We start from the raw sequence: 13627 nt of genomic DNA on the forward strand, positions 1-13627 counted from the left end.
CAGTGATTATTGCCTCAGTCACATGGCAATCGACCTCGCATCATTGCTGATGACAACAGGATGTGGCAGGGGAACTTGCGCCAAATATATATTTATTTTTAACATTTGGATCAACTTTGAAGCATTTTTATAGGTTGCTCTACTCTCGTGTTCAGACGCCGCGACCTGTGCTTTTATTTTTCAAGCAAAAGTGGGAATAGGTGGAAACGTGCTACGCAATTTCCTAAAATAGGTAGTAAAACGGTGTGCAGTTATCTCATGGTTTATAGCAAGCTTTTGGCGTAGTGCCGTGTTGTGGTAGCGATGGGTGTGGCCTCCTGTGAACGTAGGTGATGGAGTCTGATAAACCGCACCCCCCCCCCAACAGAATCAAGCATCCATTACATTGGAAGTTTTTGCCTTGTTCCCCCATGAAGATAAGCGGCAACAGATGTGATAAACGACGCTTATCTCACCTATTGAAACGACATAAAAATGTATCCTATCTTTGCTTTTTCTGGTACAAGGTCACATCAGCGTCATCCATTCTGTCAGAGGAACGGAAAGTCAAACGGAAACCATAGCTTCCGTTTGCATCACCATCGATTTCAATGGTAACGCTTGCGTTGCAAATGATTTCCATTCAGTAAGGTTTCTGTTTTTTTGGTGGAAACATCTAAGGCTTTCCATCAAAACAGGACCCTGAACTGACACAAACGGAAACTAGAGGTCAGTTGAATTCAATGGTGACGGATCCGGTGCCCATGGTTTCCGTTTGTCTCTGTTGTGCACCGGACCCGTCGTTTTTCCGGAATCAATAGCGCAGTCGGAGCAGAACAAGGGAGAAGCTGGAAGCAGCGGTTCTGTCGCACATCGGATAACGACGGCAGCCAACGTAACGGACATTGGCTTTCTGGCGTGGCGTACGTCATTTTACTGTAAAAAAAATAGCGCAGCAAGCAGCAGTTGTTTACGGTAACTTCAGCCAGATCTGCCATGGAGGCCCCTAACGAATGTGAACAGCCCCTTTTTTTCCCTGCTCTCATAAAGTGTTGCACTATAGTGACAGGACATGCTGGGAGTTATAGTTCTCTTTCCATTTCGTGAGGTGCAACCAGCTAAAATACACAGAAAATATTCTCACATAACGGCAGAAGCTACTGAGGAGAGCCGGCCACACGACGCGTTCCCTCCTCCCGCCATTACCAGGCTCCCAGAATTCACTGCGCCGGAGGGGGCGTGGTCAGAAAATCCCGGGAAATTCAGAGACCTGGCTGGTACTTCTGGTACCATGGCAACAACCAGTACAGACGGGGCTCCCAGGGGCCAGTCACGCAGTCTCCTCCAGGTAAAAAGGGGGTATAGATCAACGGGGGTGTGTATAGACCGAAGCCCGGTGGCGGAGGGGGTTACATAAACGGGAGTACTTGAAGTCCCAGCATGGCTCCCCGTCGTGTTGTAACAATGTATATATCACATAATATTGCTACTGACGAGTTTTGCTGTGTCGCCCCATAATGCACTAAGGAGCGCAGATTGCAGCTGCGACAAAGTTGCAGTGAATTTACAACAGTCCGTAGTGAAAAGCGGCTTTATTTACATTCACTTCTATGAACGTGCGGCCATAATTGTGTGATGGTGAAAAGTTACGAAACTGATTGCAACTTGCGTGCGGTAGTGCCGCAATACAAAACTACGTTCTGCGGACGCAAAATGTTACCCTCCCCAAACGAACCGAACTCGTACGGAAAAAAAAAATGTCTCAGTTTACTCGCCGAGTCCATAACCAGCGCCATACTGTCTGTACGCAGACGCTATAACAGAAAAGGGTTAAATTCACATTAACGTTTTTCGGCACGGACACTCGCGTTGTTGGATGCTGTAAAATAAAAGCGCAGCGTGCGTCATCGGTAGTCAATGGAGACCCAAAATAGTCGTATTTGTTATACGATCTTCTAAAAACAACCGTGGTCCGTATTATACGATTTTTTTTTATCATTTCTAAAAATAAAATAGATCTCTCTTTGTAATGAATCTATGGAATGAGTTTCACTTATTGAATTACTGAAATAAATTAACTTTTTGATTTTAATTCATTGAGAAGGACTAGCGTGTGTGTGTGTGTGTGTGTGTGTGTGTGTGTGTGTGTGTGTGTGTGTGTGTGTGTGTGTGTATATATATATATAGTTTTCAAAGGCGTACATAGCCTTTAATGGTGTATTCAGGCATTTTAGTTAAAACCGCATTAAAAAAATGTATCAAATCGCAGTAAAAATGCATGCAGATTTAACCTGCACTCAACCGCAACTTCTGAATACATTCTAAGGCCGGGTTCGCAAGTAGGCGGAAAATCTGCCTCAAAATTCCGTTTGGAAGTTTGAGGCAGATTTTCCTCTACCTGCACGCCGGTTTTTAGCGGCCATTAAGCGCCGCAGGCATAAAATGCAGCGAAATACGCTTTCTTTGCCTCCCATTGAGGTCAATGGGAGGTCAGAGGCGTAATCGCGCGAAGATAGAGCATGTCCCTTATTTCTTCAGCGAATCGGTTTTACCGCTCGCGGGAGAAAACCGCCCCCGCCTCCCATTGAAATCAATAGGAGGTATTTTCGGCCATCTTTTGACGAGTTTTGCGGAGCGTTTTCCGCGTCAAAAAACACAGTGTGAACATACCCTAATGGAGCTTGGCTGTAGTCCCACTGTGCAGGCAAAAACTCAGAAGGGGACGTAGCGCTAAATCAGAACTGCGGCCTCTTAGATCGGGATTGGTTGGTTTCCCAGTGGTTGGTCCTCGACTGATCACAAGGTGATGGGAATACAGACTCTTTTACACGGGTCAATGATCGGGCGAACAAGCATCCGTATGAATGCTCCTTCCTGATCATTGTCCTGTGTAAACAGGGCAGCGATCAGACAGTAAACGCTCGCTTGTTGGCTACTCGAATCTTTTATGTGGCCCAAAACATGGTCCCTTGTTGCCAGCACATCTTGTGTAAACGGGACAGGCTGTCGACAAGATGCAAAATGTATGAGGTCAAACGATTGTATTAACCCGTCGCCATACGTTCTGATCGTTGCTCCGGTTTGAATGGATCAAACAAGCGCTGATCTGCCCTCGATATGGGTGAAAATCTGCCTGTGTAAAACCACCTTTACCCTTTAAGGGCATTTTCACACGTGGCGGAATTGCAGTGGAATTCTCCAGCGACCGTTTTTTACATTTGTTTCTATCCATTTTGAGTCAAGTTATTTCAGATGTTGCGGAAAACTCCGCTGCGGACCATCGGCTGCAGTGCGTAATTTGCCCTCCGCAGCATGCACTGTCTGTTGCGGGGAAGAAGCGGAATTTCACTGCGGATTTCCACCTTTGCAATGCAAAAACTGAAATCTGTGGCAAGTCTTATCTGTGATATCTGCAACGTCTGAATTACCTGTCAAATATGCAAATGTTGGTGCAGATTCGTTGCGTAATTGCCCCAAATCTGCACCAACATTTGCAGTGGAAAAATTCTGCCACGTCTGAACGTGCCCTAAAGGAAAATTATTCGTGTGTATTGATCACTGAATTCAATTGGTAATATAACGCCACAAAAAAAAGCATAGCCTGTCCCAAAAGCTGATTTTCAGAACCTGCTTCTGTGTGAACACCGACCCTTGGATCTCTTCCCTGGACGTGACAGCCGCCATGTTGTCCTGTCACATGACCGCTGCAACGTCTTTGGGAAGCTTTCTTGTCAAGACAATATTTCTGTCACGTGAATTTTGTGATGTCACATGAACGGGACGTCATGCAGTTACTGTCATGCCAGGATGAGGGTAACAAAAAAGTGTTTCCTGACTCAAATCCTCGGGAACACAGCCTAACACTTAAAGTGGAGCTAAACGTTTGACAAACTTCTGACATCTCATAGTGACATGTCAGAAGTTTGGATCGGTGGGGGTCCGAGCAGTGAGACCCCCACCAATCACTAGAACGAAGCAGCTGAAGGTCTGGTGTGAGCGCTCTGCCGCTTCGTGTCTGTTCGGCTTTTTCTGGAAATAAATGTATCGTGTACGGACACAATAGAATGTCTGAGCCAGTACTCCGATACATCGGCTTTCCGGAAAAAGCCGAACAGACACGACGCGGCAGAGCGATCACACGAATACTTCAGCTGCTTCGTTCTAGCGATTGGTGGGGGTCTCAGTGCTCGGACCACCCACCAATCCAAACTTCTAACATGTCACTATGACATGTCAGAAGTTTGTCAAACGTTTAGCTCCACTTTAATGTTTTATCTTGATTTTCATGCGAGTGTTGCTGCTCTTCAGCGTGCGCTGCGCTGATTTATGCTCCAATGTGAATTTTGGATTTATATTGCACTTCTTGCACGGTGTCTCGCTCGTTCTGCCTTTTAGACATCTGTTCTTCTGTCGCTTTTCCTGACCCTGGCGATTTGTCTTGCAGGATCTAGACGACTTGCTGCACTGTGGAATTTGCTTTGATTACTTCAACATTGCCGTGATTATCCCGCAGTGTTCACATAACTGTGAGTATCCCGATGTCTGATTTATTGCTGTACACTTGTAATCTCTCTTAGGTCTCCATGTTTTCTTGTTGTCTCTTTGTGTCATCACCTCCTCCTAAATCATTGCACTCTACACAAACCACGTCCTTCAAAGTTATCTTGATGAAAAACGACCACTTTGTATTAACCTCTGCTCTTAATATGCGCCATTTGTGTTTGTAATTACCAATCATTTCTGGAATGTTCTGCTCTCTGGCGACTTCCACTTGAAGTTCCTCCTATATCATTTGACTGATAAAAATTGTTGTATAGAAAATAACATAATTCAGGATCGCTTGTCGTAAACTCCGTTCTCGGTGCCAGGCGTTTCCATTACTGTGATGTATGCACAACAGACCTTAATCCATTCAAGGGTATAATCCATATAATAGATTTTGCAGAATGGCAGCTTTGTCGGAGTTCTGTCAGTTCTACATTGTTGCTTCTCTTATCAAATTGTGTTGGATATTCTGTTATTTAAAGGGAAGGTGTCCTGAATTTTTTTTTTTATCATATTGGTTTTAATATGATAATAAGATACATTTTATTTATTTATATTCTTGTGTTCTACTTTTTAACTTTTTTCTTACTTTTTCTTCTCTATGGGGGCTGCCATTTTTTTTTCATCTCTGTATGTGTCGATTAACGACACATACAGAGATGGAATACGGCACATACATCCCCATAGAGAATGCGAACGGGAGCCGTTCCATTTACTACAGCGTACGCCGTCTGTGTGGAAACAGCGCATGCGCCGCTCCCACACAGACCAAAACGAAGCTCGTTTGCAGAGCGAAATCCGGCACCATTTTCATGTGGACCGGAAGCCGCTGCCGGACAGTAAGATGACGACTTCCGGCCATATGTTCAAGGAGTAGGAGCGGAGGCGGCAGCGGCGGCAGGAGCAGGTAATTTATGTTTGCGTATGTGATGTGTGTATTATGTTCGTGTATGTTTGTGTTATACTGTCTGCTGAGCACTGTATCTAATCCTCCTACACTGTGCAGTCGCTCAGAAAATGGCGGCACACCGTGTAGGAGGTTTGAAGATTCAAACCGATTCTACTCCTGGCACTAGCCAGAATAAGGGAGGGGGGATTGTGTCAGGACACTAGAGAGTGTCTACCCCAAATTTGCAGCATAAAGCAATGAGGTTTCTTTACCACATTGACCATGCTGCAATTTTGGGAACTGCTCCCTCTAGTGGCCAGCACGTGGAAATGTTATAAATTAGAATCTAATTATATAATATTTCCTGACTTTTGAAAAAATTAACACAATGTGTAATCACTTAAATAATTGTTTAACTAAAAAAAAATAAAAAATTAATTCTAGCGACACATTCCCTTTAATAACATTCAACCGCTAAAATCTGCACTAAAAACTTTGCATTACTGTTTCTGTGCTGATTTCATGCTGTTTACTACACTCACATCCAGTTGCTGCGGTCATATTTCTGGCGGTTGCCCTTGGAAACAGACTGCGGTTTAGCTATCTGCTGCCGGACATCTGACTTTATAGAGGTGCTCTGTAACTGTCATTTGATATCCCACAATGTGCTGCGCTCTAGTAACTGGAAACCAGCAGAATTGTGCCACGTTGGATTTTCAGGATTTCCTGACCATACGGCGCTGGATTAAAACATCTTTACAGTTGTTTGTCGTTATTGTACAGCACTGCGTTGTGTGTTTCAGGTTTTTTCAGGGACAATTCATCGTGCACATAAGGCTAGGGCTACGCTAGGTGGTGACTTTTGGTCCTACATGAATTCTGGAAAAGAAGGTTGCGGGTAACTATTTCAGAGAGCAAGACTAGGATGGATTTTGTATGACAGTCAGAGGGTGCCCTTGACATGGATTCCCTTAGGCCTCATGCACACTTCCGTGTGCCGTGGAACGGCCGCTAATGACTGTTCCGTGTATCACGGACCGCACACGGATGGCTTCCGTGTGCAGTCCGTTGTTTCACGGACCAAATTAATGCAAAGGCCGAGACTGTTCTGTCAAAAACAGTAGGACCTGCTTTTTTTTCTTTTGACAGAACGGCCGCACGGTTCCGATAAAACAACGGACGTGTGCATGGGCCCATTAAAATAAATGTGTCGGGTGCTATCAGTTAAAACAGTGGATAGCACCCTGACAAAAAAAACCTGAAGTGGGCATGAGGCCTTAAGCCACATGCCCACTTCAGTTATTTTCTTCAGGGTGCTACCCGTTTTTTTTAATGGATAGCACCCTGACACATTCATTTCTATGAGGTCATGCACACGTCCGTTGTTTTAACGGAACCGTGCGGCCGTTCTGATAAAAATAGGACAGGTCCTACTCCTGTCTGTTTTTGACGGAACAGTTTCAGCTTTTTCATTCGTTTGGTCTGTTGAAACAATGGACTGTACACAGAAGCCATCCGTGTGCGGTCCGTGCTTCACGGATCCGTCGTTAGCGGCTGTACCACGGGCAACAGATATGTGCATGAGGCCTTATTCAAACAAGCCTATAAATCGGCCGTGTGACGGATATTCTTTTAACGGCTGTCATGTATTTCTATGGGGCTGTTCACACGGCCGTTTTTTTTAAAAATTCTTTATTCAAGAAATTTTTACAAAGTTATGCAAAGGGAGAAAAAAAGGAAAAGGGGAGGGATCAAACAAAGAAAATTCACATTGAGATGCACAACGTCACGTAAAGGTAGTCATTGCAATATGTATCAGGTTATTTAACACCGTAGACTATATATCACATTGTAACGTATGAGAAGATAACATGTCCGGTGGTATAGCAGAAAACAGCAGGGTTATATAAAGACTCAGCGTATCACATATTCATGTGAAATGTAGAAAATAAAAACAATTTAAAATCTAAACTCTAAAGACCCCTCAGGTGTAAATAGGAGTAGGATTATTTATTTTCAGGAAACATATCCAAGTGTTGACACGGCCGTTGTTTTAACAGACCTTGTGAAGGGCCCGTGAAAAAATAGGACCCATTTTTGTCCATTCTATGTCCATTCTATGTCCAGTCTATGAGGGATCCATGAAAACGGGTGCGACTCGGACGTGAAAAACTGCAGTTTTTCACGTCCGATTTTACACACGCTCGTTTGAATGAAGCTTTACGGAAACGTTGCGGTGGTAGTAATTCTGCTGTTTTAACCTGATTTGCTAGTGACCAGATGTTACTGTGTATCCCAAACCTAATATTTACCTGTTTTAACCCTTCTGAAAACCACAAATGTCTCGCCTCCTGCCCGGTATTCACACGTTGTTTCCATGCCTACTGCTGCCCGTTTATGTGCCAAATGCTTTGAGCACGAGCCAAGTAAGGTTTCAGACGGTCATGATTACAGCGCGGTGATGGAAATAGAATTGCTGCTCATAACTCAGCCCGCGTCCATTCTGTGCGCTCTGCATGTGTGTGATTTATCTCCCGAGCTCCTGCCTCTGTGAACCGGGGGATGTAAATACCGTTTCTTTTTAGGAACATTTATAACTGACGGCCTTATCTGTTGTTTACAAGTTTTATTAGAACTTCCAGCATTTGTGATCTCCCTTTCTTCTCCGCTGCATTTCCAGATTTATCTTGATTTTTTTCCGTTCCAGGTTACTGCGGTTTGTATAAATAGTACGTACGGCTGGGACGCATGTTCTAAAGCTGGACGTGGATGGGAAGATTTACCACTAAAGCACCAGATATTTTTCACTCTCTGGGATCTCGTTGGCAAAAGGCAAAACAACAAAACATATTTGCAAGAATGGGCAGAATTTTCCATGGGGAAAATGTTTCCACTCTTGCAAATATTGTTCATGTGCATGGCTCCTGGTTTATGGATTGCTTTGTACAACCCCTTTTAAATGCAACCTGTTAGAGATATTCCCATCTTCTACTATTAGGGCATATACATTATGATCAATGGGGCTCCAATCACGGGAGCACTGCAGTGCAGGAAAAAACAGTGAAGGAAACACAAAGGTAGCCAGAACTAGCAATGCGGCTCCTTCGTTCTGAGGATCGGTGGGGGACCCAGCAGTCAGACCTGTCCGGTTGGTGGGAAAAGCCCTTTAAGGCAAATGGAGCTAATAGATGGGAGTCCCTCACTGGGAACCCCTTTTTAGCCAGAACAGGAACACTGAAAAGAGGACTCTTGGCATCCATGCATTACATGGATGGTCATTGACTTTACTTTACACGCAGCGTCAAGTAACAGGTGATCTGGTAGTTATGAGGGTATGTTCACACGGCCGAAAAACTGACTAAAAATCGGAAGCAGAACACCTCCAAACATCTGCCCATTGATTTCAATGGAAAAAACGGCGTTCTGTTCCGATGGGCTGTTTTTTGTACGTGGCCTTTTTGAAAAATGGCCACGAAAAAGAAGTGCAGGACACGTCTTGGGACGTTTTTGGAGCTGTTTTTCATAGACTCTATTGAAAAAAGCTCCAAAAACGGCCGTAAAAAACGCCACAAAAAAATGCGAGTGGCTTAAAAAACGTTTGAAAATCAGGAGCTGTTTTCCCGTGAAAACCGCTCCGTATTTTCAGTCGTTTTTTTTGTCTACTGTGTGAACATACCCTAAGGGTATGTTCACACGACCTATTTTCAGACGTAATTCCGGCGTTTTACGCCTCAAATTACGCCTGAAAAGACTGCTCCATTACGCATGCAAACATCTGCCCATTTCTTGGGTCTTACGATGTTCTGTGCAGACGAGCTGTCAAAAGATTGTGCGTAAAAATACGCCCGCGTCAAAGAAGTGCATGTCACTTCTTGGGACGTTTTTGGAGCCGCCGTTCATTGACTACTTTGAAAAACAGCTCCAATTACGTCCGTAATGGACGCCGCGAAAAACGCGAGTACTTGCAAAAACGTCTGAAATTCAGGTGCGTGAAGTCAATGGGTGCGTGAAAATCACGCACCGCAACCGATGCACATCTGTGTACTTTGCGTTATTTACGTATCCATTCAATTGAAAATAATAATTAAAAAAAAGATGTTCTTTGCGAGTGCGTGAATAACGCATGCCACTCGCAAAGCACGGATGCAATAACGCAACACACACGAATCAGATTGACATGTTTTTCACGCGCGTGAATCTGATACGCTCATGTGAATGTAGCCTTATACATTTATTAATCCTTAACCCTCTTTTAAACTGATCTTGTGACTAAGCACTATAGGCTGCAGTGCCCAATTACCTTTCATTTACATCACAGCCCAAATATTATTTTTTACTTTCCCTTAAGCTACATTCACACGACAGTGAAAAACGTCCGTGCGACTGAGTGGAATCCCCAGCCGACGCTCTGGTCAGAGGATTCCGCTACTGGAGAAGCCCCTGGCGTCACTGTCCATATATGGGCAGAGACATCAGGGGCTCCCTCTAGGAGTGAAATCCCCGGCCAGAGGGATTCTGCTCCTACAGGGAGCTACAGTGGCGCGATCTACAGGAGGGGGGTGCGGCTATCTACAGGGGTGCGGCTATCTACAGGGGGAGGTGTCATTTACGGGGGTGCTATCTACAGTGGGGTGTGGTGCAATCTACAAAGGGGGGGGGGGTTGATGCTACCTACAGGGGTGTGGTGCTATCTACATGGGCACTGTAGCACTATATGGGGGTGTGACACTATCTACAGGGGACACTGTTGTGCTATCTACACTGGCACTATGAGGGGCACTGTCACTATATGTGGGCACTGTGGCATTATGTGGGCACTAACTACAGTGGGCACTGTGGCACTATCTACATGGGAACTGTGGTGTTTTCAGGGGGTTTGGACAATAAAACCAACAAATTAAATCCATTGTTTTTTTTTTCACTGCCATTAAAAATGGACAGACGGACTGGAAATGGATGAAAATTTGGAGACACGATGCAAAATTGCCATGACAAACTGACAGTTGAGAAAAAAAGCTAAAAGTTATGTACAATGTTTCTGCACCACTAAAAATATTGACATCCGTTTTTATAAATGGCTCTCAAGTTGTATCACATCGTTTTTCACTGAAACATCAAATTGAAGACTTTTAGTTCTGGGAAAATTTTGACCTCCAATAAACCTGCATATCTGGACATGGTAAGTCTATGGCAATACAGAGTTTTCTTCATTGCGTTGCTGCTGTGTTACCCTACAGAGATCTGCCTCGTCTTGTTATGCCCACTTTAGATGCGCACACAACATATCCTGGCCAAGAGCCGCTGCCCCCCCCCCCCCAGTTTATTGAGGATTGAAGAAAATCTCCTATCCTTTATACACGATGATGGAAATTTCTCATTATATATATATATATCCTCGTATATTAAACCCATTGAATGCCATAGGGGAATGAAATATGCCGGTCCGACTATCATACATTTGTGGGAGTTGGTCTCCGTCCGTGATGAACATGCGCCAACTGGAAGTTTAATTATATTTCTGTGATATCCCATTTCATTGCTATCCAAAATGAAAATATCCTCTTCCCCAAGTGGCACACATCTAACTTACTTTGGTTCCGTCTATTTTTTTTTTTTTTAATGGTGATTGACAGTGTCTTGTGCCGGAGGCTTTTCTTTTGTGCCTATGAAGACAAGTATATTGGACGGATAATAATGGCTCAGAACTATTCGCATTGGACGTAATATTGACTCTAAATGCAGCAAGTATAAGAGCCTGTAATTCGATGGCTGATAAACATTCACAGGCCACTCAGGCATGTCTGAAGTAATTGCTGATCGACTGAAGGAGCACTATGGGCATAGTAAAGTAATATTGATGAAAAATCGCCCCTGTTTTAGTTGTCATGCTGCACTCATTGCATTCACTGATTTACAGATTGAAGTGGCACAGCGGGGATGCAGTGGGGGTGCATCGTTGCTGCATGCCCTGCTCTGGGACCCACGACGATGAATATAGTCCGTGTTTCCATGTTCGTTCTCGGCGGCTGTAATTACTTCCTCACTACATGACACGTGAAGGAATCTGCTCTCATGTCATTAGGTCACCCTCTGATGCTTATTATTTTCTGTATGTGTGATCATTTGCTGATCATCTTCTTTTTCTTACTTGTGGTCTAGTTACCTGGAGTTTATACGTGTTCTGTCCCTGCTGTAACGGAAATCTGATCTGCATGCACTGAGCTTGTTCTTAGCAAACAATGTGAATGAGCTGAAATGTAAAGCATGGCGGAGGGATAGGAAAGAAGCCTCTGATAAAACATTAATGTGGATTTTAGACTACCTCTGACTCCAATAGACAATGCAGTTATGCTGGAGTCGAGGTTCATAGTCGAGCCATAATGAAGCAAAGTTCAAAATGCGTAAGTTTCTCTGTTCTGATATGTTTTCATATGAAGATACGTTCTAGGGAATCATCAGTCCCTCGCAATCTAAACACACACATTGTTTTTAAGTCAAGAACTTAAAGGGGTTGTCCAGTTCAGAAAACCCACCCTGTAAGGCAACTCTGAGTTAATAGAGGGGGGTCTGATGTTCAGGATCCTCATCTCTTGGACAGAGTCGAGATCGGTTACATAGAACGTCTCCTCTCTGGAGGACCTGTCCTGTATTACACACACAACACATTGGTATGAATGGACACTGTAATTCTTAATTTCCCCTTTTGGTGGCGCTGCAGGGAAGCTAAACATTGCCAGGTTTACCTACTTTCTGATCGCTGGGAGTCTTAGCAGGGGGGAGACTTTATGATCAGCTTATTGTCAAGGGACTCTTCTTAGGGCTCGTCCACACGTAACGGAATTTCTGCAGAAACTAGCAGACATGCCTCTGGAAAAAACGTACCATTTCCTGCGGTTTTTACAGCAGAAAATCGTGCGTATGTTGCTGTGTTTTTTTCAATGCTGGGAGTAAGTGACATCTGAAAAAACGCAGCAATTCAGTCCACTTTCCGCAGCAGGAATTGACCTGCTGCGGTACGAAAAATACGCACCGCAGGTCCATTTCTGCTCGGAACTCTTACGCAGCGCATGGATGGGATTTGTTTAATTTCTCCCACTTTGCTGCTACTTATTCTGCTGCGTATTTTCCGTCCGCAATTCCAGCAAAAATGCGCAGCAATTCCGTTACGTGTGGACGAGCCCTCACAAGTAAGGATTGTCCAAAGCGGAGAATCAAACGAGCACGGGAAGAACATGCAAACTCCATGCAGATTTTTCTCATGGTGGGGTTCAAACTCCGTTATCCAGAGTTGCAAGAAAAAAGTGCTAACTGAATCTGAGCAGAATTATAGCCTGATCTTGATTCGTGTGAGTGTTGATCTAGATATTACTGTGCCGTATTTCTCTTCTCCCAATCCCAAAAATCCTAAAATGGACTGTAAAAGTGCCATGTTGTGGATCGGCCCCATGTAGGTTTTATCTGTTAATCTTTGCTGCCTGGGGCTTTGGCTGAGGAAGTTGAAGTAAAGGTGAGGTTTGGAAAAGGCACTTTTATTGCTTATGCTCATGAAATTCCACTCCAGAAGCAATCGGGCTTCTATTGAGAGTTATGACCTATGGAAAGCTTTACGTATGGAGGTCTGCAGCTACTGAAGATTTATGATCATCTTCCAACTCTGCAGCCTTGACACTGATTTGTAAATTTCTCCATTACTAAATTATGGTCTATGGCTGCAAAATTCATAAACCTTCTAAACGCTGACGAAAGCAGCGGCTAATTGTGTGCAATGGCTCACAAATCCGTTAACCGCTCATGTTTATTTATATTGTGCGCCGCGCTCTCTCTATCTATAAAATCAACGCAGTGCATAAAAATGCAGTTACTTGGATCGTAAAGTCGATAAATACTATGACTCCGCACACCACGCTTTTATTTCCGGAACTGCGGAAAAGGTGATGATATTGCTTACTTTCTAAACATTGCTTTTATGTTTGCATCCCCTTTGGCAGAAAACAAAAGTGTTATAAGTTATTGCAGCATCGAACTGTTTCCTAATCCCCATTAGATTCATAAAATGTAAAATTAATGGTGCAATATCCTGAAGTATATTTTAATCTGAAATCAATAAATTTATTATGGAGCTTGTCTTGGTTAATAAAACCTGAATGTATTATTACCAAATAAAGCTGCTGCAAAGGGAATGAAGAGGTATGATATCTTAATCGCATTTATTTT

General features: G+C 43.8%; 2 protein-coding genes across 9 annotated transcripts in view; one reads left to right on the forward strand and one right to left on the reverse strand.

Annotated features, from left to right (window-relative positions):
- The window catches only part of THUMPD3 (THUMP domain 3 tRNA guanosine methyltransferase), a 184276-nt gene extending 183072 nt beyond the window's left edge, over positions 1-1204 (reverse strand). For both annotated transcript variants that reach the window (XM_075831864.1, XM_075831865.1), the window contains exon 1: positions 1124-1204. The gene's annotated coding sequence lies outside the window, so the exon portion shown is untranslated. The remainder of the gene's footprint in view (positions 1-1123) is intronic.
- RAD18 (RAD18 E3 ubiquitin protein ligase) overlaps positions 1168-13627 on the forward strand; it is a 187668-nt gene continuing 175208 nt past the window's right edge. For 3 of the 7 annotated variants that reach the window (XM_075831856.1, XM_075831859.1, XM_075831860.1), the window contains exons 1-2: positions 1168-1327; positions 4424-4505. In XM_075831856.1, the coding sequence (XP_075687971.1) occupies positions 1271-1327; positions 4424-4505 (139 nt within the window). In that variant the 5' untranslated portion in view covers positions 1168-1270. The remainder of the gene's footprint in view (positions 1328-4423; positions 4506-13627) is intronic. The other 4 variants (XM_075831862.1, XM_075831857.1, XM_075831861.1 and 1 more) reach the window with 4 other exon arrangements.

This window comes from Rhinoderma darwinii, chromosome 7, assembly GCF_050947455.1.
Source record: "Rhinoderma darwinii isolate aRhiDar2 chromosome 7, aRhiDar2.hap1, whole genome shotgun sequence".
Classification (NCBI taxonomy): domain Eukaryota; kingdom Metazoa; phylum Chordata; class Amphibia; order Anura; family Rhinodermatidae; genus Rhinoderma; species Rhinoderma darwinii.